This window comes from Epinephelus fuscoguttatus, linkage group LG18 (genome assembly GCF_011397635.1).
Source record: "Epinephelus fuscoguttatus linkage group LG18, E.fuscoguttatus.final_Chr_v1".
NCBI classification, from domain to species: domain Eukaryota; kingdom Metazoa; phylum Chordata; class Actinopteri; order Perciformes; family Serranidae; genus Epinephelus; species Epinephelus fuscoguttatus.
This window is the reverse complement of record NC_064769.1, coordinates 33,735,248-33,758,255: the sequence shown is the minus strand read 5'-3', so window position 1 is coordinate 33,758,255 and position 23,008 is coordinate 33,735,248. Positions and strand designations below refer to the sequence as shown.

Here is a 23,008-nt window from a genome sequence, read left to right as displayed (position 1 = left end):
GAGGTGACCGGGGTGGAGGAGGGCGCTAAGATTCTGCCTACAATGATGGCTGACAGCAGCAGAAGAGAGAGCTGATTTAAAATTTTGCAGTGGCATCCTGACTGGCTGAGAGATTGTGGCAAAGTGTGATTGGATAACTAGAGGAGTGAACACCCACAGTCAGCTGATTGGAGAGAGTAGTGAGAGTGGGATGGAGAAAATGTGAAAGGGTGAGCACGAGAAAGGTCTTCCTGATTGAACTTACGCTGAGCTTAATATTGTGCAAACATTAGATTGTTTTGCTTTTTAAAATATTGTATTTATTTTCAATTACAGCTTTATTAGCCAATTTTCAGTAGAAGAACGAGGAAAATATTTTTCATAAATTAAAATAATTTTCTGCCTTTTTATGGGCTCATTTTTTAGAAAACAAGCAGGGTGGAGGGCACACACATCCCAAAAAAAGACCTTTTACAGATGCTGGATCAAAAAATCCAAACTTAAGCAAGACCAAGACAGAAGAGCTGCACACTGTGTTAAAAGCTTACAGTAATTTTAATTGTACGTCTCAGTTTCATCAGGCATTTTGGATATTGCAAAAATTGCAAAATGCCTGATGAAGATTACTGTGAGCTTTTAATACAGTGTGTGGATCTCCTGTCTTGTTCTCATTTTAAAAATAGCCCTAAAATGTACAAAATCTAATTATGCAAACAAACTGCTCAACTCTGTAGAAATGTACGAATTAACTGACCCTGAAAATAATATGGTCCACTTTAAATTTGTTTTGTATAATTAATGTTGTATGTGTTATATAATTTATTTATTTGTTTATTTTCTGGTAAGTATTTTATTTTTGTCCTTTATTTTGACATCCTTTTCCCTCTCTCTTTTCTATTCTGTTTTATGCCCATTTACTTAATAGTATGATGGACTTGCCTTAATGTTGTAATTCTTAATAGTTCAACAAAGTTTATAAGAAATTACATAATTTTTTTTTTTTTTTTTTTTTTTTAAATAGCCTTAATAGCAGTTTTGGGGCCTGATTTCCGCATAAATATGTTTTTAAATTTATTTATTTATTATTATTATTATTATTATTATTATTATTATTATTATTATCATTATTATTTTTAATAAGTTAATTGAAATAAAACTTGTTGCTGAGACAGAGCGCTAACTGGAGACGTCCTTTACTTTATGACCTCCGCTGCCTGTTTACGGCAGCTGCATCTCTGGGAGTGGTACACGAAGAAGAAGGAGGGGGAGACGAAGAAGAAGTTGCCAGCATGGCGTTTACACTCTACTCTCTCATCCAGACCGCTATCCTGTGCACTAATGCAGTGGCTGTGTTACATGAGGAGAGGTTTCTCAGCAAGTGTGAGTCTTATTTTATATTAATACACCGTCCATCACAGTTAGCTTAAATACCGGAGCTAAAGCAGCTAGCTGCTGCTCTGTTAGCTGCCTGGGTGGCACACACACACACACACACACACAGCAGAGTCAGGGGGAGAAAACTGAGGTTTGTTCATCAGAGAGATGTTCAGTGTGGGATAAGATGATTTTGCTTTTCTTAGAGCTACTTAAGGGGAAAATTAAGAGTAAAACTAGCTGTTAAAGGTTTAAAATAACTGCAAACATACAATTTTTGTCAAGTTTTTGTCCTCGAACCAACTGTTGTCTCCTGTTTGCTTTCTCTGTTCTTTATATTTGTTCCCTCCTCCTCCCCCCTCCCCTCCTTTTGGTGTCTGTCTGTGTCTCCAGTCGGCTGGGGTGTTGAACAGGGAGTTGGAGGTTTTGGGGATGATCCAGGAATCAAAGCCCAGATTCTGACCCTCATCCGCTCAATCCGGACTGTCATGAGAGGTTGGAGAGCTTGTTTCATTATGTCTCTTAGAGAAATATAGATTTAATCCTGAGTGAATGTCAGATTTCGTAGGGCTGGGTGTATATCCTCTGAAATTTTAGACACAGATTCCAATGAATGCCTGATACCCTGGTAGGGATGCACGATAACATCAGTACATCATCAGTATCAGCCACTGTGGGCTTTAAAATGAGCTGTCACACTCAGCCAGCATGCTTTTACTTATTTTGCACAATGAATGACTGTCACATACATTGAAAATTATTGTATTTCACGTCTCCATCTGCTGCTGGTGGGCCATCATGATAAGAGTATACATGCATAATATGATGTTGATTCCACCACAGAAGAGACTTGATGATCAATAAAGTTAGGTGGGGAAAGAAGTGGCTATATTTATATCAGTATCAGTTAACGACCAATTAAGTTAAGGCAAAAAAACCAAAAACAAATAAATCCAGTATCGTGCATCCCTATTTCCTGGTACATATACTGTAACAGTCACTTCTGATACCTCACAGTGGATAAAGTTTTCTGTAAAGGTCCAGTGTGTAAGATTTAGGGGGGTTTAGTGCCATCTAGTGGTGAGGATTGCAGATTGCAACCAGCTGAAACTTCTCCTGGTTAGAATTCAGGAGGTTTTACCAGGAGCCAAATTATCCACAGAGGTCTCTTCCTCTCCAGAACAAACAGACCTGTTGATTTAAATCATTTTAAAATAAACCAAACTTCTCACATGAATCAGTGTTTAATATTGTCTTCACACAAAATAGCAACACAAGGACTTTTAGAAGCAAAACAGGATAAGATCAGCAAACTTACTGTTTTAAATCAGGAAAAATCTAAAAACAAAAACTGAAAAAACTTCAGTACTTGACCATTTTGGATTCTCTGTGCCACCGATACATTAAACTCAGTGCCCAAAAAGTGCTGCGGTTTGATAGCCAGCCATGCTATTTAGAGGCTTATGAAGTTACAATATGCTAATTATGTTTTTGTTGTTGTTGTTTCCACAGTTCCTTTGATAATCGTGAATTCAGCCTGCATCGTCCTATTGTTACTGTTTGGGTGACAGTGGTACGCCAAGCGCCAAAAGGAAGCCAGAGGACCGGACGTGCCAAGGATCGACGTTACACACACAGACACACACACACACACACACACACACACACACACACACACACACACACAAATATCTGTCATTCAGAGACCTCTGTCTTCACCAGACATCAGCAGGGTGGAGATGTTTGTCCATTGGACTGTCACGTGACCCAGTCAGAGGTGAAGACTAACAGCGGGTCGAACTCTGACCTGACCTGCTCGTCTGTGTGAAACAAAAAGAACGGACTGATAAAATAATTATTCATTGTAACACAAAACTTGACGATGATCATCCAAAACTCATGTTTATTGCTGTTATTTTATCATGTTGTTACCACAGACTGTGTAAAGAAGTGTTGTCAGCAGTAGGGTTGGACAACATGTAAATATTTATCATATGCCGTTACATTTTTATTCAAGGCTACAGCTGTCTTTTTTTATTATTATTATTATTATTATTATTGTTCTAATAGAAGTCTGGGAGTTTTTGAAACTAGATCAAAGTTACTCAAAGTGTTTTTAAGGCTGCCTCTAAGTCTTATTTTAGACTCCAGTATGACAGTGCAACATTTTGTTCTGAACTCTAAAATAATTCTCAACATTTCGACCTTCAGGTCGGAAAATTTTATTTACTGACAATATAAACTGTTGAATTAATGAAATCTGAAAAAAAAAGTCCAGTTCCAGTTTGATGTTTCATGAACTGTTTCAGTTAATATGATGAACAGTGTGTAGTCTTCTTGACTTTAATTTGGGTTGGGTTGAAAATTGTTTTAAGCCGTGTTCACCTCTGCCCGCCCTGCTGAGTTCAAGTCGACTGCAGATGAAAACGGAGCCTAACAAATTCACCAGGAAACCGACAGACCGAGAGATTCAGGATTTGTCGACACTTTGTCAAACAGACTGTTACTGTTGTTGTTCTCTCTCTCTGTGCCTAACGGACTTTATGGAGAGTCGTTGCCGACTGAAGGAAGGAAATCCACGACCTACCTGACGTTTCATATTTGCTTGCCATTCTCAGTCGTCTCTGTTGATGTGTAAAGACGTTCTGTGATTCATCCGTCTGAGAGAATTCAGTTAAATGTGGGTTTAATGTAGATTTGAAGCAATATTGCCAAACACAGCTCAGAGCAATGCACCTTTGTGCCGTTTACACAGTGACACCCTCTCAGTGCCAAAAACACTGGGCTGGTAATGAGATGTTTGTTGTCTTGAAATAAACGTAGTGCTCAGTTGAAATGAAGTTAATGATTTTATTATCATTGTATGTTCACATACAACGAAATTTGCTGTCTGTTAGAAAACATTCACTCAACACATACAAACAACATACAAACATTAAAATAGGATAAGGCTAAAGTAAAAAGTGGGGGTAGAGAGTTCAGATTGTGTTTTGCTGTGAGGTAAAGACTGTTTCTCAGTCTGAAGGTGCAGCATGTCAGGGCCCTGTAGTGTCTTCCAGAGGGCAGCAGTGTGGACAGGTGGTGACAATTAATTAAATAAAGGTCTTCTTATTGTCTTTAATTATAAAAAGGTCACTTTTTCCAGAGTACATTTCAAATGACGCCAGTCTTACTGTGATGAGAATGCATTTTACAGCAGTACTTTTACTTTGATTCAAGCAAATCTTGGCTAAATAATAGAACATTAATAGTTGTTATTTAACCCATATTTCACCAGGTAAGTCCCGTTAAGATCAATTATCTCTTTTACAAAGGAGACCTGTCCACGATGGCTACATACAAAAAGTTACAGCCAAATAACCGCGCAATAAAAACATACAAGACATACAGAAATCTTAGAACACTGACGCACAGTGACAAGATCCAACAGACTCATTCATTCTTGTACCTATGAGAGCTTTAAAATCAGACAGAGAGACCAGTTCACATAGTTTCAAATCTTTTTGAAGGTTATTCCAGGTGAGAGGAGCAGAGCACATTAAAGATTTCTTTCCCAGGTCAGTCTGCACCAGGAACAGACATTAAAACTAAGTCTTGAGATCTCAGACTGTAGCTACTGTCACATCTCTGTTCGATCAAGGTACAGATGTACGAAGGGAGTCAACCCAGTGTGGCTTAATAAATCAACAAATACCAGTGACTGAGCCTGAGAAAGGTCAAAGAAGGCCAGCCAGTCCTGGAGTAAGGCAAACAGTGATGAGTGAGGGCTTTTTTCTTTAAGGAAACCTTAAATTCAGCCTCAGCTTTTTATGAGGGATTATCAACCTGAGGTTTAAAAGACAGGGAGATATTTGTAACCACTGACAGCCTCTATCTTCTTTCCCTGGGCAGTAAGAACATCAGGAGTGTTCACAGACTTCTTCCTAACATTTTAGAAAAGCATAACCATTTAAAACTAGCTTTAGTTGTGAAAGCTGAATCTGGAGTGTTTTGATTTTGACAATCTTTTGAGAATGCTACTGCAGCATCTCTGCTGCTCTGTGTGAATATTACCTTATTCTCTTACCTCCATGTTTGTTCCCTATCCGTCCATCCCTGCTCCACTTCCTTAATAATCCCCATATGTTGTGAATTATCACCACTTACTCCCTCTGCTAAGCTCCACAAACATTTTATTAACACTACTGTAGTTTTGAGTCCGTGAGAGGGGGAGTGAGCGGGAAAAGGGGATCTGTTGGAATTAGAAGCATATGTTTATCAGGGAGATTTGCACCGCAAAGCCACTTTGATCTGTGATTAGTCCGAGTTTAGCCGGGGGTTCACGGTCAAAGCTGTAAGCGATCATACATGAGAATGTATCTGCACTTCACAGGTCACCATGTGCCGTGTTTGGGTGATAAATCAGTAGAATTTGTTTTTAAGGGACTTGAAGATATTTCCTTTTTTTTGTGCCACTTGTGAATTGAATTAACCTAAAAAAGACAAGCTCAACATTTGAAAGCTTGACATAAACTCTATTTTTTTGATAATTGATATATACAGTGGCTGTAACTCTATAGAATTAGAATTTAAAGAAAGAAAACTGAGCCTGACGGTTTGAGATTTTGCACCCTGAGAGTCTGTCCATCAGAGCAACAGAGGTAGCAGGTAGTTCAAATTTAGAATAAATATTAAAATGAAAAGTAAATGAAAAATGTCATTGCACGTTTATGTTATTTACTGGCACACAACTGTGGAAAGGAGACAACAAAAGCACCACATTAGAGAAACCAAAAAATAATAGAGGTTAGAATAAAAAAAAGGAACAAAACACTTACACCAAGGGGATTTTAAAAAATTATTTTATCTGAACAAAAACATGCATAGTATAAGATTAGTTTAATGTTTTCCACAGTTGATCGGCTGCAAAATATTTGTGTGGAAACCAAAACTAAAAAACAAAACTGCAAAAACGTGTTGTTCGCTGGAGGTATATGAAAAGAGGATTTGATCAGTGTTGTCTGGTGCCATGCAGAGAGGAGGTTTTTATCATTTAGATAATACCTCCCCTCATATTAAATCTATCCGAATGCCCTAAAAAGACCCACTAATGCGATACATCTGTTGGTTGTTAGTGGGATGGGACACATATGTTTTTTTTTATTATTCTAATGAGTGATTAAGTGGTTGAGGATAACCCTCTTATCTGATTATAACATATGAATTGATAAAAAAATAAAATAATAGAGAGAAGAGAGAGTGATATAAAGAAGTGAGAGTGTTATTAAAAATGTTTTCCTTAAATTTAAAAAACAAAACAGAAAACATGTATCTATGGAGATACAGGCATTGAAAGAAAGAGAGCAGAGGTCGTTGCGGTGTTTGAGCTGCAGGTGGCAGCAGTGCGCTCACAAACTAAACCCATTTGACACCAGCGAAGAAGAAAACGTCAACAGGAAGCAGGAAGAGGAGCAGCTGTTGCTAAAGGTTAGCTTAGTAGTTTGCCAACTTTCTAAACATGTAAACTTTATTTTTTTTGTGTGTGACTTTTGTGCGGTTTAAACCGCGACATTTTGTGACAGCGATGGAGTCGCTCGCTGTGCGGGAATTAAAAGTTCAAATTTAAAGCTAAATAAACGCCACTTTAGCTTTTAGCATTCATGCAGGTCCAGTGAGAGCAGGTTGAACAGTGATGGTGATAATGAGGCTTTTAGCTTAATGTAAGTTTATTTGTTTTATTTGTACGTGTAGTGGCGGTTGACAAGTATTTGATAAAGTAATCTTACTGTAATCAGTTTGAGATGTGCTAGGCCAGTAAATATCACAATATTACAGTTGATAACACCCAGACAACACCAGTGCAACTGAGAGTAGAGGCAATAAATAAGGAATAAAGAAATAATACAATGATTATGATGCTATATTGTGGGGTTAGTGGTGCTCTCAAAGGCTCTTAATTTGCCCCCTTGAATTTAATTTTAAAACACACATACACATACACACACGAACAACTCCATTGAAGTTCTACAGTGCTTAAACTGGGTTAAATATAATTTTTCACAGCAGATACTTTGACTTTTCACAGTAGGCAAAGCACAGGTGTTATTAACACAATTAATTATGGCTGAATTATTTGTGGCTGTTTTGCTTCCAGGTCCCTGGTATCCTGCATGGTCACCATAGAAAAGTAGCTCCCAGAGTTTTTCCTTTTGGGACCCCTTTTCTCTCACTGTGTGAACTGACAACTTGGATATTTTATTATATTATGTATTGTAGACTAGGGCTGCCACGATTAGTCGACTAATCGATGACTGACTATTAAAATAATCGGTGACTATTTTAGCAGTCGACAAATCGGTTGGAGTCATTTTTCATAGAAAAGTACTATAAAAGTACCCCAAAATACTCTTGTTGCAGCTTCTTACGTTCAGATATTGGCAGCTTTACACACTCTCCCGTGACAGTGAACTAAAACCCTTTGGCATGAGTATGAAACAACACATTAGATGACGTAATTTTGGGGTTTAGGTGAGACAGACCGACATTTTTCAACATTTTAACACATTTTTCGTTGAAATGATTAGTTAACTAATCGAAGAAATAATCGACAGATTAGTCGACAATGAAAATAATCGTTAGTGGCAGCCCTATTGTACATATCAGTGCATAAATAACAATGTGAGTACAGAACAACTGATAAACTGCTCAGTTAATGAGCACAGCAACTGCAGGTTTGTGTGCAACAAGCATTTCCTGGAGCATTAACATCAGAGATGTAATTATACAATTGTCTGTATTTTTTTGACAAATTCAAAGACACTTAGCCTGTAGCTCTCTGGTTGTTTTAATGGCATGCTTTTCTGATGCAGGACAAGGCTGTTGAAAGGAACATTTAGATCTTAAGTGATAATCTGTACTTTAAAAATATGAATTTCATTTAGTTTTCTCCACAGACATGAATGAAAGGTTGTGATATAGGCCCACTGTGTGTTAAAGATTTTCCTACACCCCTTAAAAATCAAAAGGGCCTTGCAACCCCTTGTGAAGGTTCGGTGACCTGGATGGGACCTCCAGTTTGGGAACCAGTGCCATAGGCGCTTACTGTCGCTCACTGTCACTCTCGCTGTCACTGGAACACTTGAACAACAGAGCCATCGTTAATGTTATTATATTAGCACCTGGGCTTTTCCTACTCTTGACAAGTCAGAATGTCTGCTATGAGAAAAGCCTGTTTAGGTGTTTCAGGTCTATGGCCATACCAGTAGGCATGCAGGGTAACTGGCATGGCTGACTGGGGCACTTGCAGAAAATGAAATGCAGGTATCTTTATGTTATTGGTTACACCACTGCTCAGTGTGATGAGAAGGCCCATAACCTAAGGTGCCGTGTCATACACTTTTCCCGTAAAATCAATCTGATATATCTGATATCTTTAGGAACTTAAAAACTATTTTCTATGTATTTCAACCTTTATTTACACAACCAGAGGTCGCTGTAAACTGTTGCTATACAACTGAGAAAATAAGATGCCCTTTCAGTGTCTACAGGGGTATTGTTGGCATGACACAGGGATGTTCTCTCAACCCGAGCAACAGTACATCGCTTGTAGAGCAAGAAAATAACTCAGTATTGTTGTCTTTTTTTTGTTCTTTGTTTTTTAAAAATATTTTTTCATGCTGTTTGCCTCCCTAAATTACAATTCAACAAAACAAATCTGAACGAACACTTAAAAATGATTATTAATAAGTACAAAAGTCATATCAAGTATAATAAAGTCACCTAAAAACTCAATACCACATACACACCAGAGGTCAGTGTTACAGAAATGTGAAGTTTGTTAAATTACAACCCCAGTTTCCCTTTAACATCCTCACCACACACACACACACACACGCACACCCACACGCACGCTCACGTGCACACACACACACACACGCACGCAGGAAAATAAGCTTATTCTCAGCTTGGCACTTTGCTCACAGCACGGTTTCCTGTTATTAGTTGAGCTCAATACAAATAATAGATAAATGACCTACAGCCTGTGTGTGAGTGTGTGTGTGTGTGTGTGAGAGAGTGTGTGTTTAAGCTATTCTGGGTGGGTATTAAGAGCATTAATTGTACTCTCACATTGATAACTACATGACAGAAATCCAAGCATGTCTAAATAATAGGGGATCACACAGTCAGGGAGCAGTAAAGTACAATCCCAAAATCTGTAGTCCAGGCAGGAAGCCATCAGTTCTGGGGACAAAGCGGTCAATAATCGGCTCAGTTGGTCCTGATGATCTGATCAGTTCTGCCACTACCTCTGTGAATTATGATTATGAATGTGTAATCTCTAAAATAATATATTATTATGAAAGAATAAGCTTTTTTAAAGGGAGTAAATCTCCATTTACAGCGGACCTTGGCCATATTTAGCAGTATAAAAAATCCTAATCGGGGACTGTGCTCCAGCAGCTCTTATCTAACAGCGGACTCAGTGTTTGCTGGTTTTCAGCTGTTTATTTAAAGTGAGTGAAAGTAGAATTACACTAAACAAATAACAAAGATTATTATTACACTTTTCACATCAAAATCTTGGATATATCTTTGATGTTTTGAATTGTAAGTGTCCAACACTGCCTCTAAGATGGTTCCAAAGCAGGACCCTGTGTCACCATGCTAACGCCCGTCGAACCATAGGTTACGTATATCATGTCCTCCTCTGCAGGTGTCCAGCATGGCGGGCAGACGGGCTCTGAAGGCCGTGCTCATCGACCTGAGTGGAACGTTACATATAGAAGACACAGCAGTGCCCGGGGCGCAGGACGCCATGAAGAGGTACGGAACAGCACAAAATGGAGGGTGTAGAGTCATCCTTAAATTTATTGTAGATTCATATAAATTCTAATTGTGCTTTTAAAGCAAGATGTTTGGTTTTGTGTTTGGCGCCGTCAGGTTACGGCAGGCGTCTGTAGCTGTGAAGTTTGTGACCAACACAACAAAGGAGAGTAAGAGGATCTTACTGGAACGACTGCAGCGGCTCAACTTTGACCTCCAGGTGAAACATCCAAAGCCATGTTTAATTTAGGGCAGATGATTTAATTGAGGTGATTCACAACAGATCAACACAGATTCTTTTGCAGTTTCTTCCTTTTTCATGACTTTATTTTTTAAAATGAACTTCTCTCTGCAGGAAAAAGAGATCTTCACGTCACTGAGTGCAGCCAGGAGTTTGTTAGAGAAGCAACAACACAGGCCGCTGCTGCTGGTGGAGGACAGCGCACTGGAAGACTTCACTGGTACGGAGCTGTGAGTATAGATGTGTGTGTGTGTGTGTGTGGCTCTGTCACAGCTGTTTGCTTTGTTTGCTCTATCATCACTGATCTCCATCTCTTTAAAACTAATGACTAAAGAGAAATCTGGACCCTGTGACTGGACCAGTTGGGAACCACTGAACGTCTTCCCCTGTTCATCTCTGTGGAGCAGCTCCAGACTTTATACCCTACGACATCACAGATTTGAGTTTCAGCACTCCTGCTTTTGAATTTGGGAGAGTTGTTCATGATTGCTAATATTTATGGACTGCCGTAGAGCAAAGGAAACACATGTATGAATTTTGAAAATGGGCGTAGAGAGGTCAGGAGCCAAAGAGTAAACTACTGCTGTTAGAGCTGATCTTGACCTCTGACCTCTGTGTGGATAGGGTTGAAAAAGAGAGAAGTTCCCTGGGATGAATAAAGATTATAAGAGCCCATTCACTCAGCACTGGAAAACCCAAACTGATCAATTTAAAATGATATGAGATGAAGAAATACAACAACACTTTACATTTGTGACTGCAGTTTTTATTCAGCAACTGTTTTCCAACGGAATAATTAGGGTCCAGGCAGCTAAGCTGCCAGGACACTATTGTAATCCTAGGTATTCTTCTTCTTTCTTCTTCCGAGGAAATCATACTTCCCATGGGTGAAAACTCACCAAACTTTGCACAAAGGTCCAGTCTCATGCCAGATATCCTCAGCTGTAAACTCAAGCCAATAGTCCTGATGGTGGCGCTACAGCAAGCGTCTAAAGTTCAAAACTTTGAAAGTTCATAACAAATCAACCATACGTGCTACAACTTCACAACTTTCATCAAACTGTAGCCCCAGTACTGAAGAAACTTTTGTACATTTAAACCTATTAAAAATTATGAAGTTCATCACTCTTTTTTTTTTCAAAAACTGTAAAACTTCTTAAACCTATCTCCTCCCACAATTTTTACTCAATTGACACCAAACTTGCTACAGAGCATCTTCAGACTGTCCTACACAAACTACATTTCTCAGATTTTTGATTTATCAAAAATTGAGCCTACAGTGCATCAAAATGTTTGACTGTAAACTTTACTGTAAACATACACATGCAAATTCTTGCTAAATAAATCTTCAATGTTCATGAAAAAAAGACAAAATTCTAGAGTCATGGTAGATGATGTGTGGCAAATTTCAGAATTTTATCTCAGAAACTGAATTTTTGACAGCGTTTTGAATTTTGCTCTAATGTGAACAATTGGAGTCAATGTAAAAATGGCAGTTTTAAACATCAGTTTTTCACTTATGGAGCAAATCAATCATTGTTACAAACAAATTACCAACATCTCCATGCTGTCTAGATGCAATATGTGTCTTTTCAGATTTTTGTTTCGATAACTGAATTTTTTACAGTGGTTTGAAATCTGCTTTTCCATGCACGGACGGCTGCTAAACCTGCACGTCTGGCTTAGTCAGTTTGTGAAGCTACACATGAATTGTCACTGACTAATTAGCTCAGTGAGATAGAAATTGATTCTTAGTCTCAGAGGTTGTGAGTTCAAGCCTCAGCTGATGCAAAAGGCAGATTGTGTTGCTAAATTCCTAAATGTCTTCCAATTCTTCTGCTTGTTGCTCAGAATTGCCTAAAAATGCCCGGACCCAACCCATCACTGCGCAGCAGCTATAATCTTAATCTTGTCTTTCCATTTCCAGGTATCTCCACGTCGGAGCCAAACGCAGTCGTCATCGGACTTGCTCCCGATCACTTCAACTATGAAACACTCAACAAGGCTTTCAGGTGGGAGACTGATTCATAAGACTCGTTGTTCAGTGAATCACAGAACATATGAGTTCCTATTTTTTTGGATGTTCCTGACGGGTTATGTTACTGTCTAGTCTCTAATCTCGCTTATACAAAAAAAAAAAGCAAAATCAAGTTTTTAATTTGTCTTTTTATGCTTCTGCACCTGCGATAGCCTTGGCCAGAGGCTTCATGTTTTTTGTTTGTTGATCCATCTGTCTGTCCGTCTGTTCCATTCTCAAACAGGAACATGATATCTCAAGATTGCCTTGATAAAATTTCTTCAAATTTGGCCCAAATGTCCTCTTGGACTCAAGAAGATTATATTTTGGGGGTTATAAGTCTGAGTTCAACATCTTTGTGACCTTATTTGTCTCATTCTTGTGAACGCAATATCTCAAGAAAGCCCTTAGGGAGTTTTTTCAAATTTGGCACATACTTTGCCTCGGACTCAAGGATGAACTGATATGAATTAGATGGTCAGAGGTCAAAGTTCAAGGTCACTGTCACTTCGTCACAAAAAACAACCTTTATTTATCTTACCTAATATGTAACGGACTTAACTGAAGCGGACTGCTGGGAGGGAACAAGGCTTTACTCCGTAAATGCCGTCTAAACTTTGTTGTACTTTATTGTCTTTCTCCAAGTTATTATTTTTGACACATACAGTGAAGCTTGTTAATCACGTATATTTAAAGCCATGCATGGGCTGGCATCCCAGTAAATTGCTGAACTTCTCTGCCCCTACTCCAGCTCCCGACCTCTCAGATCCTCCGAACATTGTCTTTTAACTTTCCCGCGATCAATGCCAGTGGGTAAGGGAAATCGTGCCTTTGTGGCAGCTAGAATAGCCTTCCGCTCTAAATCAAATGCTCTCCCTCCATTGTTTTAAAATATGCTATATAAATAAACTTGATTTGATTATTTCTCCCCAGAATGATCCTGGATGGAGCTCCTCTCATCGCCATCCATAAGGCTCGGTACTACAAACGGAAGAATGGTTTGGCCCTGGGCCCCGGGCCCTTCGTGACAGGACTAGAGTACGCTACAGACTGTAAAGCTACTGTGGTGGGAAAGCCGGAAAAGACTTTCTTTACACAGGTTAGACATTGATCATTTTATGTTTTTCTACCTTTTTACTCAAGAAAAAGAAAGGGAGGCAAAATTTGTATTTATCACAAACATTTGAAACATATTATTTGAAATTGAACTCATGATTTGCTGTTTTCGACAAACTGTAGTGTCCTTTCATGTCTGACGTCAGTATTTCTTGTGGGGTTTTTCCTTTTGGTATTGTCTGAATTGATTTTATATTAATGAAACTTGATAACCTCTAAAGAAGCCCTCATTTTCTTTTGTTTGTTTCTTTAAACAGGCTCTGTCTGATTTGGGATGTAGCCCCAATGAAGCTGTCATGATAGGAGATGTAAGTATGTTTCCAAACCTGACACCTGTCACGCAAAATAGAAAATTCTTTTCAACTAATATTGTTCTATGAGACTAAATTTCTGTAGAACATACCTAAATTGTTAATATATGTTAAAAAAAAATATTTATCAGGTTGTAGAGAACTGTTGGAACTTCTACCCCAAATAAAATAAAATTTGATTAGGAAGAAATACATTTTAAACAACTTATAACCATTTCCACAGCAGCCAGTGAACATGAGTGCAGTGATGTGTACACTTTATTAAAAGCTGGTTTGCTGTGGTTTGTGCCCTGTTGCTGTTTTCCCATAGGATGCCAGAGATGATGTGGGTGGTGCTCAGAACGCAGGGATGTTGGGGATCCTGGTCAGAACTGGTGAGACGAAACGTCCTCCTCCAGTTTATTCTCATCCTTCCACCAGTTTCACTTTCAGTTCTTCCTTTTCTTGTCTCCACGTGAACTTACCTGACAGCAACTGACTGGTGGATACTAAGCTATGACTTTTTACATACCATACTTTGACTTTTTTTTATTGACAAACATTACTTTGACTTTTTTTTCGTGTTTTGTGAGGACATACTATACTATGACTTTTTTTCATGATTTTGGACGACATGCTATACTATGACTTTTTTTTCATGATGTTGGACGACATGCTATACTATGACTTTTTTTTAATGATTTGGAATGACATACTATACTGTGACTTTTTTTCATGATTTTGGACGACATACTATACTATGACTTTTTTTTAATGATTTGGAATGACATACTATACTATGACTTTTTTTCATGATTTTGGACGACATACTATACTATGACTTTTTTTCATGATTTTGGACGACATACTATACTATGACTTTTTTTTCATGATGTTGGACGACATACTGTACGATGACTTTTTTTCATGATTTTGGACGACATACTATGCTTTGGCTTTTTTTTCATGATGTTGGACGACATACTATACTATGACTTTTTTTTAATGATTTGGAATGACATACTATACTATGACTTTTTTTCATGATGTTGGACGACATACTATACTATGACTTTTTTTCATGATTTTGGACGACATACTATGCTTTGGCTTTTTTTTCATGATGTTGGACGACATACTATACTATGACTTTTTTTCATGATTTTGGACGACATACTATACTATGACTTTTTTTTCATGATGTTGGACGACATACTGTACGATGACTTTTTTTTCATGATGTTGGACGACATACTATACTATGACTTTTTTTTAATGATTTGGAATGACATACTATACTATGACTTTTTTTTAATGATTTGGAATGACATACTATACTATGACTTTTTTTCATGATTTTGGACGACATACTATGCTTTGGCTTTTTTTTTCATGATGTTGGACGACATACTATACTATGACTTTTTCATGATTTGGGACGACATACTATGCTATGGCTTTTTTTTCATGATTTGGGACGACATACTATACTATGACTTTTTTTCATGATTTGGGACGACATACTATGCTATGGCTTTTTGTTTCATGATTTGGAATGACATACTATACTATGACTTTTTTTCATTATTTTGGACGACATACTATAACTTTTTTTTTTCATGATTTTAGACGACATACTATACTATGACTTTTTTTTTTCATCATTTTGGACCACATACTATACTATGACTTTATTTCATGATTTTGGGACGACATACTATACTATGACTTTTTTTCATGATTTGGAACGACATACTATACTATGACTTTTTTTTATGATTTTAGACGACACACTATACTATGACTGTTTGTTTTCATGAATTGGGACGACATACAATACTATGACTGTTTTTTTTCAGGGTTTTTTTTTTAGCACATACTATACTATGACATTTTTTCATGATTTGTGATGACGTACTATACTATGACTTTTTTCATGGTTTTTATAACATACTATACTTTTTCTACCACTAAAATACTTCTCCTTTATCTCCTCCCAGGTAAATACAGAGAAGGAGACGAGAAGAAAATTAACCCTCCTCCCCACCTGACATGTGACAGTTTCCCAGAAGCTGTTGAACACATCTTGAAGAATCTGCTATGAGATGTCACAGCATATTTTATTTGCACAAGATAACAGTCCAGCTGCCAGTTTTCAATGTTAAAAAATGATTGGTGTTGTAACAGAGGAGGGAAGGAAATCATTCAATTATTCCCCTCAACTTGATTAAGGAAATATCAACATCCTGTTAATCTGATTAATTATGCCAAAAATCGAAATGATAAATTAAAAGAAAAATGTCAATTTGAGTGTGGGATGACTTATTCAAGTCAGAATGCTTAAAAAGTAAAAGGAAAGCATGCATTTTCCGGCACCTGTTACCACATTAAAAAAATGTGATGTTATTGTATGGTAATGTATATGAGATGAAATAAATGGGATTAAAAAAAAAAACAATTGGTATTGTGTATTGTTTGACTGTGTTTGACCTTCTTTTAGAATTTAACAAAATGTAGAAACAAAGTTTTCCGGTTCGTGTTCTTGAAAGAAACTCATAGAAAGTCATATGTCGTCCAAAATCATGAAAAAAGTCATAGTATGTCATCTGAAATCATGGAAAAAAGTCATAGTATAGCATGTCGTCTCAAAACATGAAAAAAAAAAAAGTCATGGTATAGCATGTCGTCCAAAACTATGAAAAAATGTCATAGGAGAGTATGTCGTTCCAAATCATAAAAAAAAGTCACAGTATAATATGACGTCCCAAAACATGAAAAAAATTCATAGTATAGCATGTCATCCAAATTCATGAAAAAAAGTCATAGTATAGTATGTCGTCCAAAACCATGAAAAAAGTCATAGTATAGTATGTCGTCCCAAATCATGAAAAAAAGTCATAGTATAGCATGTCGTCCCAAAACATGAAAAAAAATTCATAGTATAGTATGTCATCCGAATTCATGAAAAAAAGAAGTCATGGTATAGTATGTCGTTCCAAATCATAAAAAAAAGTCACAGTATAATATGACGTCCCAAAACATGAAAAAAATTCATAGTATAGCATGTCATCCAAATTCATGGAAAAAAGTCATGGTATAGTATGTCGTCCAAAACCATGAAAAAAGTCATAGTATAGTATGTCGTCCGAAACCATGAAAAAAAGTCATAGTATAGTATGTCGTCCGAAATCATGAAAAAAAAATTCATAGTATAGTATGTCATCCGAATTCATGAAAAAAAGAAGTCATGGTATAGCATGTCGTTCCAAATCATGAAAAAAAGTCATAGTATAGTATGTTGTCCAAAACCATGAAAAAAAGTCATAGTATAGGCATGTTGTCCGAAACCATGAAAAAAGGTCATAGTATAGTATGTCGTGCCAAATAATGAAAAAATAGTCGTTGTATAGTATGTCGTCCAAAACTATGAAAAAAAGTCATATTACAGTATGTCGTCCAAAACCATGAAAAAAAGTCATATTACAGTATGTCGTCCGAAACCATGAAAAAAAGTCATAGTATAGTATGTTGTCCAAAACCATGAAAAAAAGTCATAGTATAGCATGTTGTCCGAAACCATGAAAAAAGGTCATAGTATAGTATGTCGTGCCAAATAATGAAAAAATAGTCGTTGTATAGTATGTCGTCCAAAACTATGAAAAAAAAGAAAAATAAAATAATGTCGGCCAAAACAATGAAAAAAGTCATAGTACAGTATGTCGTCCAAAACCCTGAAAAAATTCACAGTATAGTATGTCATCCCAAAATCATGGAAAAAAAGTCATAGTGTAGTATGTCGTCCAAAACTATGAAAAAAAGTCATAGTATCGTATATCGTCCGAAATCATGAAAAAAAGTCATAGTACAGTATGTCGTCCAAAACCATGAAAAAAGTCATAGTATAGTATGTCGTCCGAAACCCTGAAAAAAGGTCATAGTATCGTATGTCGTCCAAAACCCTGAAAAAAGTCACAGTATAGTATGTCATCCCAAAATCATGGAAAAAAAGTCATAGTGTAGTATGTTGTCCAAAACTATGAAAAAAAGTCATAGTATACTATGTCGTTCCAAATTATGAAAAAAAAGTCATAGTACAGTATGTCGTCCAAAACCATGAAAAAAGTCATAGTACAGTATGTCGTCCAAAACCCTGAAAAAAGTCACAGTATAGTATGTCATCCCAAAATCATGGAAAAAAAGTCATAGTATAGTATGTCGTCCAAAACCATGAAAAAAAGTCATAGTATAGCATGTTGTCCGAAACCATGAAAAAGTCATGGTATAGTATGTCGTCCCAAATCATGAAAAAAGTTATAATAAAGTATGTCATTACAAAATCATGGAAAAAAAGTCATAGTATAGTACGTCGTGCCAAATGATGAAAAATAGTCTTTGTGTAGTATGTCGTCCAAAACTATGAAAAAAAGTCATAGTATAGTATGTCGTTCCAAATCATGAAAAAAGTCACAGTATAGTATGTCGTCCGAAACCCTGAAAACAAAGTCATACTATAGTATGTTGTTCCAAATCATGAAAAAAAGTCATAGTATAGTAAGTCGTCCGAAACCCTGAAAAAAAGTCATAGTATAGTATGTCATCCGAAATCATGAAAAAAAGTCATATTACAGTATGTCATCCGAAATCATGAAAAAAAGTCATAGTATAGTATGTCGTGCCAAATGATGAAAAATAGTCGTTGTATAGTATGTCGTCCAAAACTATGAAAAAAAGTCATAGTATCGTATATCGTCCGAAATCATGAAAAAAAGTCATAGTACAGTATGTCGTCCAAAACCCTGAAAAAAGTCACAGTATAGTATGTCATCCCAAAATCATGGAAAAAAAGTCATAGTATAGTATGTCGTCCAAAACTATGAAAAAAAGTCATAGTATAGTATGTCGTCCGAAATCATGGAAAAAAGTCATAGTGTAGTATGTCGTCCAAAACTGTAAAAAAAAAAGTCATAGTATACTATGTCGTTCCAAATTATGAAAAAAAAGTCATAGTATAGTATGTCGTCCGAAACCATGAAAAAGTCATGGTATAGTATGTTGTCCCAAATCATGAAAAAAGTTATAGTAAAGTATGTCATCACAAAATCATGGAAAAAAAGTCATAGTATAGTACGTCGTGCCAAATGATGAAAAATAGTCTTTGTGTAGTATGTCGTCCAAAACTATGAAAAAAAGTCATAGTATAGTATGTCGTTCCAAATCATGAAAAAAGTCATAGTATAGTAAGTTGTCCGAAACCCTGAAAAAAAGTCATAGTATAGTATGTCGTCCGAAATCATGAAAAAAAAGTCATAGTATAGTAAGTTGTCCGAAACCATGAAAAAGTCATAGTATAGTATGTTGTCCGAAATCATGAAAAAAAAGTCATAGTATAGTATGTCGTCCGAAATCAATGAAAAAAAAGTCATAGTGTAGTAAGTCGTCCGAAACCCTGAAAAAAAGTCATAGTATAGTATGTCGTCCGAAATCATGAAAAAAAAGTCATAGTATAGTATGTCGTCTGAAATCATGAAAAAAAAGTCATAGTGTAGTAAGTCGTCCGAAACCATGAAAAAAAGTCATAGTATAGTATGTCGTCCGAAATCATGAAAAAAAAAGTCATAGTATAGTATGTCGTTCCAAAACATGACAAAAGTCATATTATAGTATGTCGTTCCAAAACATGACAAAAGTCATAGTATAGTATGTTGTTCCAAATCATGAAAAAAAAGTCATAGTATAGTATGTCGTCCGAAACCATGAAAAAAGTCATAGTATAGTATGTCGTCTGAAATCAATGAAAAAAAAGTCACAGTATAGTATGTTGTCCGAAATCATGAAAAAAAGTCATAGTATAGTATGTTGTTCCAAATCATGAAAAAAAAGTCATGAAAAAAAAGTCATAGTATAGTATGTTGTTCCAAATCATGAAAAAAAAGTCATAGTATAGTATGTCGTCCGAAATCAATGAAAAAAAAGTCATAGTATAGTATGTCGTCCGAAATCAATGAAAAAAAAGTCATAGTATAGTATGTCGTCCGAAATCATGAAAAAAAGTCATAGTATAGTATGTTGTTCCAAATCATGAAAAAAAAGTCATAGTATAGTATGTCGTCCGAAACCATGAAAAAAGTCATAGTATAGTATGTCGTCCGAAATCATGAAAAAAAAGTCATAGTATAGTATGTCGTCCGAAATCATGAAAAAAAGTCATAGTATAGTATGTTGTTCCAAATCATGAAAAAAAAGTCATAGTATAGTATGTCGTCCGAAATCAATGAAAAAAAAATCATAGTATAGTATGTCGTCCGAAATCATGAAAAAAAAGTCATAGTATAGTATGTTGTTCCAAATCATGAAAAAAAAGTCATAGTATAGTATGTCGTCCGAAATCATGAAAAAAAGTCATAGTATAGTATGTCGTCCGAAATCATGAAAAAAAGTCATAGTATAGTATGTTGTTCCAAATCATGAAAAAAAGTCATAGTATAGCATGTCGTCCGAAACCATGAAAAAAGTCATAGTATAGTATGTCGTCCGAAATCATGAAAAAAAAGTCATAGTATAGTATGTCGTCCAAATCATGACAAAAAAGTCATAGTTTAATATATCGTCCAAATCATGAAAAAAAGTCATATTTTATTATGTCGTACACATCATTAAAAAAAGTCATAGTATATTATGTCGTCCAAATCATGAAAAAAGTCATAGTATAGTATGTCGTCCAAATCATGAAAAAAAGTCATAGTATAGTATGTCGTCCAAATCATGTAAAAAAAGTCATAGTATAGTATGTCGTCTGAAATCAATGAAAAAAAAGTCATAGTATAGTGTGTTGTTCCAAATCATGAAAAAAAAGTCATAGTATAGTATGTCGTCCGAAATCAATGAAAAAAAAATCATAGTATAGTATGTCGTCCGAAATCATGAAAAAAAAGTCATAGTATAGTATGTTGTTCCAAATCATGAAAAAAAATTCATAGTATAGTATGTCGTCCAAAATAATTAAAAAAAATTCATAGTATAGTATGTTGTTCCAAATCATGAAAAAAAAGTCATAGTATAGTATGTCGTCCGAAATCAATGAAAAAAAAGTCATAGTACAGTATGTCGTCCGAAATCATGAAAAAAAAGTCATAGTATAGTATGTTGTTCCAAATCATGAAAAAAAAGTCATAGTATAGTATGTCGTCCGAAACCATGAAAAAAGTCATCGTATATATGAGGCAAAAACAGTATAAGAAATTTAAGGTTTGGGAAGATTGTGCCAAAAATCGAAATGATAAATTAAAAGAAAAATGTCAATTTGAGTGTGGGATGACTTATTCAAGTCAGAATGCTTAAAAAGTAAAAGGAAAGCATGCATTTTCCGGCACCTGTTACCACATTAAAAAAATGTGATGTTATTGTATGGTAATGTATATGAGATGAAATAAATGGGATTTCATAGAAAGTCATATGTCGTCCAAAATCATGAAAAAGTCATAGTATGTCATCTGAAATCATGGAAAAATTCATAGTATAGCATTTCGTCTAAAAACATGAAAAAAAAAAAAGTCATGGTATAGCATGTCGTCCAAAACTATGAAAAAATGTCATAGGAGAGTATGTCGTTCCAAATCATAAAAAAAAGTCACAGTATAATATGACGTCCCAAAACATGAAAAAAATTCATAGTATAGCATGTCATCCAAATTCATGAAAAAAAGTCATAGTATAGTATGTCGTCCAAAACCATGAAAAAAGTCATAGTATAGTATGTCGTCCAAAATCATGAAAAAAAGTCATAGTATAGTATGTCGTCCCAAAACATGAAAAAAAATTCATAGTATAGTATGTCATCCGAATTCATGAAAAAAAGAAGTCATGGTATAGTATGTCGTTCCAAATCATAAAAAAAAGTCACAGTATAATATGACGTCCCAAAACATGAAAAAAATTCATAGTATAGCATGTCATCCAAATTCATGGAAAAAAGTCATAGTATAGTATGTCGTCCAAAACCATGAAAAAAGTCATAGTATAGTATGTCGTCCGAAACCATGAAAAAAAGTCATAGTATAGTATGTTGTCCGAAATCATGAAAAAAAAATTCATAGTATAGTATGTCATCCGAATTCATGAAAAAAAGAAGTCATGGTATAGTATGTCGTTCCAAATCATGAAAAAAAGTCATAGTATAGTATGTCATCCAAATTCATGAAAAAAAGTCATAGTATAGTATGTCGTCCAAAACCATGAAAAAAGTCAGAGTATAGTATGTCGTCCAAAATCATGAAAAAAAGTCATAGTATAGTATGTCGTCCGAAACCCTGAAAAAAAGTCATAGTATAGTATGTCGTCCGAAATCATGAAAAAAAAGTCATAGTATAGTATGTCGTCTGAAATCATGAAAAAAAAGTCATAGTGTAGTAAGTCGTCCGAAACCATGAAAAAAAGTCATAGTATAGTATGTCGTCCGAAATCATGAAAAAAAAAGTCATAGTATAGTATGTCGTCCGAAATCAATGAAAAAAAAGTCATAGTATAGTATGTCGTCCGAAATCATGAAAAAAAGTCATAGTATAGTATGTTGTTCCAAATCATGAAAAAAAAGTCATAGTATAGTATGTCGTCCGAAACCATGAAAAAAGTCATAGTATAGTATGTCGTCTGAAATCAATGAAAAAAAAGTCACAGTATAGTATGTCGTCCCAAATCATGAAAAAAAGTCATAGTATAGTATGTTGTTCCAAATCATGAAAAAAAAGTCATGAAAAAAAAGTCATAGTATAGTATGTCGTCCGAAATCAATGAAAAAAAAGTCATAGTATAGTATGTCGTCCGAAATCAATGAAAAAAAAAGTCATAGTATAGTATGTCGTCCGAAATCATGAAAAAAAGTCATAGTATAGTATGTTGTTCCAAATTATGAAAAAAAAAGTCATAGTATAGTATGTCGTCCGAAACCATGAAAAAAAGTCATAGTATAGTATGTCGTCTGAAATCAATGAAAAAAAAGTCATAGTATAGTATGTCGTCCGAAATCATGAAAAAAAGTCATAGTATAGTATGTTGTTCCAAATCATGAAAAAAAAGTCATAGTATAGTATGTCGTCCGAAATCAATGAAAAAAAAATCATAGTATAGTATGTCGTCCGAAATCATGAAAAAAAAGTCATAGTATAGTATGTTGTTCCAAATCATGAAAAAAAA

General features: G+C 35.6%; 2 protein-coding genes across 2 annotated transcripts; both read left to right on the top strand.

Annotated features, from left to right (window-relative positions):
• Positions 1 to 1,218: 1,218 nt before the first annotated feature.
• ier3ip1 (immediate early response 3 interacting protein 1) lies at positions 1,219 to 4,189 on the top strand. Its single transcript, XM_049603668.1, has 3 exons — positions 1,219 to 1,359; positions 1,747 to 1,848; positions 2,866 to 4,189. Exons 1-3 carry the CDS (start codon positions 1,269 to 1,271, stop codon positions 2,919 to 2,921), a joined length of 249 nt encoding a protein of 82 aa, XP_049459625.1. The 5' UTR covers positions 1,219 to 1,268; the 3' UTR covers positions 2,922 to 4,189.
• A 2,580-nt stretch (positions 4,190 to 6,769) lies between these two features.
• hdhd2 (haloacid dehalogenase-like hydrolase domain containing 2) lies at positions 6,770 to 16,441 on the top strand. Its single transcript, XM_049603660.1, has 9 exons — positions 6,770 to 6,819; positions 10,046 to 10,155; positions 10,273 to 10,375; positions 10,511 to 10,616; positions 12,324 to 12,408; positions 13,347 to 13,512; positions 13,787 to 13,837; positions 14,151 to 14,214; positions 15,820 to 16,441. The coding sequence occupies exons 2-9, from the start codon at positions 10,055 to 10,057 to the stop codon at positions 15,921 to 15,923; spliced, it is 780 nt and encodes a 259-aa protein (XP_049459617.1). The 5' UTR covers positions 6,770 to 6,819; positions 10,046 to 10,054; the 3' UTR covers positions 15,924 to 16,441.
• The last annotated feature ends 6,567 nt before the right edge of the window (positions 16,442 to 23,008 follow it).

Bases quoted from the DNA above. Each gene is read 5' to 3' on its own strand.
- ier3ip1 (XM_049603668.1), top strand. From the start codon at position 1,269: ATGGCGTTTACACTCTACTCTCTCATCCAGACCGCTATCCTGTGCACT. The intron at 1,360-1,746 runs GTGAGTCTTATT...CTGTGTCTCCAG, and splicing joins GGAGAGGTTTCTCAGCAAGT to TCGGCTGGGGTGTTGAACAG. The intron at 1,849-2,865 runs GTTGGAGAGCTT...TTGTTTCCACAG, and splicing joins AATCCGGACTGTCATGAGAG to TTCCTTTGATAATCGTGAAT.
- hdhd2 (XM_049603660.1), top strand. From the start codon at position 10,055: ATGGCGGGCAGACGGGCTCTGAAGGCCGTGCTCATCGACCTGAGTGGA. The intron at 10,617-12,323 runs GTACGGAGCTGT...TTCCATTTCCAG, and splicing joins CGCACTGGAAGACTTCACTG to GTATCTCCACGTCGGAGCCA. The intron at 14,215-15,819 runs GTGAGACGAAAC...ATCTCCTCCCAG, and splicing joins GGGGATCCTGGTCAGAACTG to GTAAATACAGAGAAGGAGAC.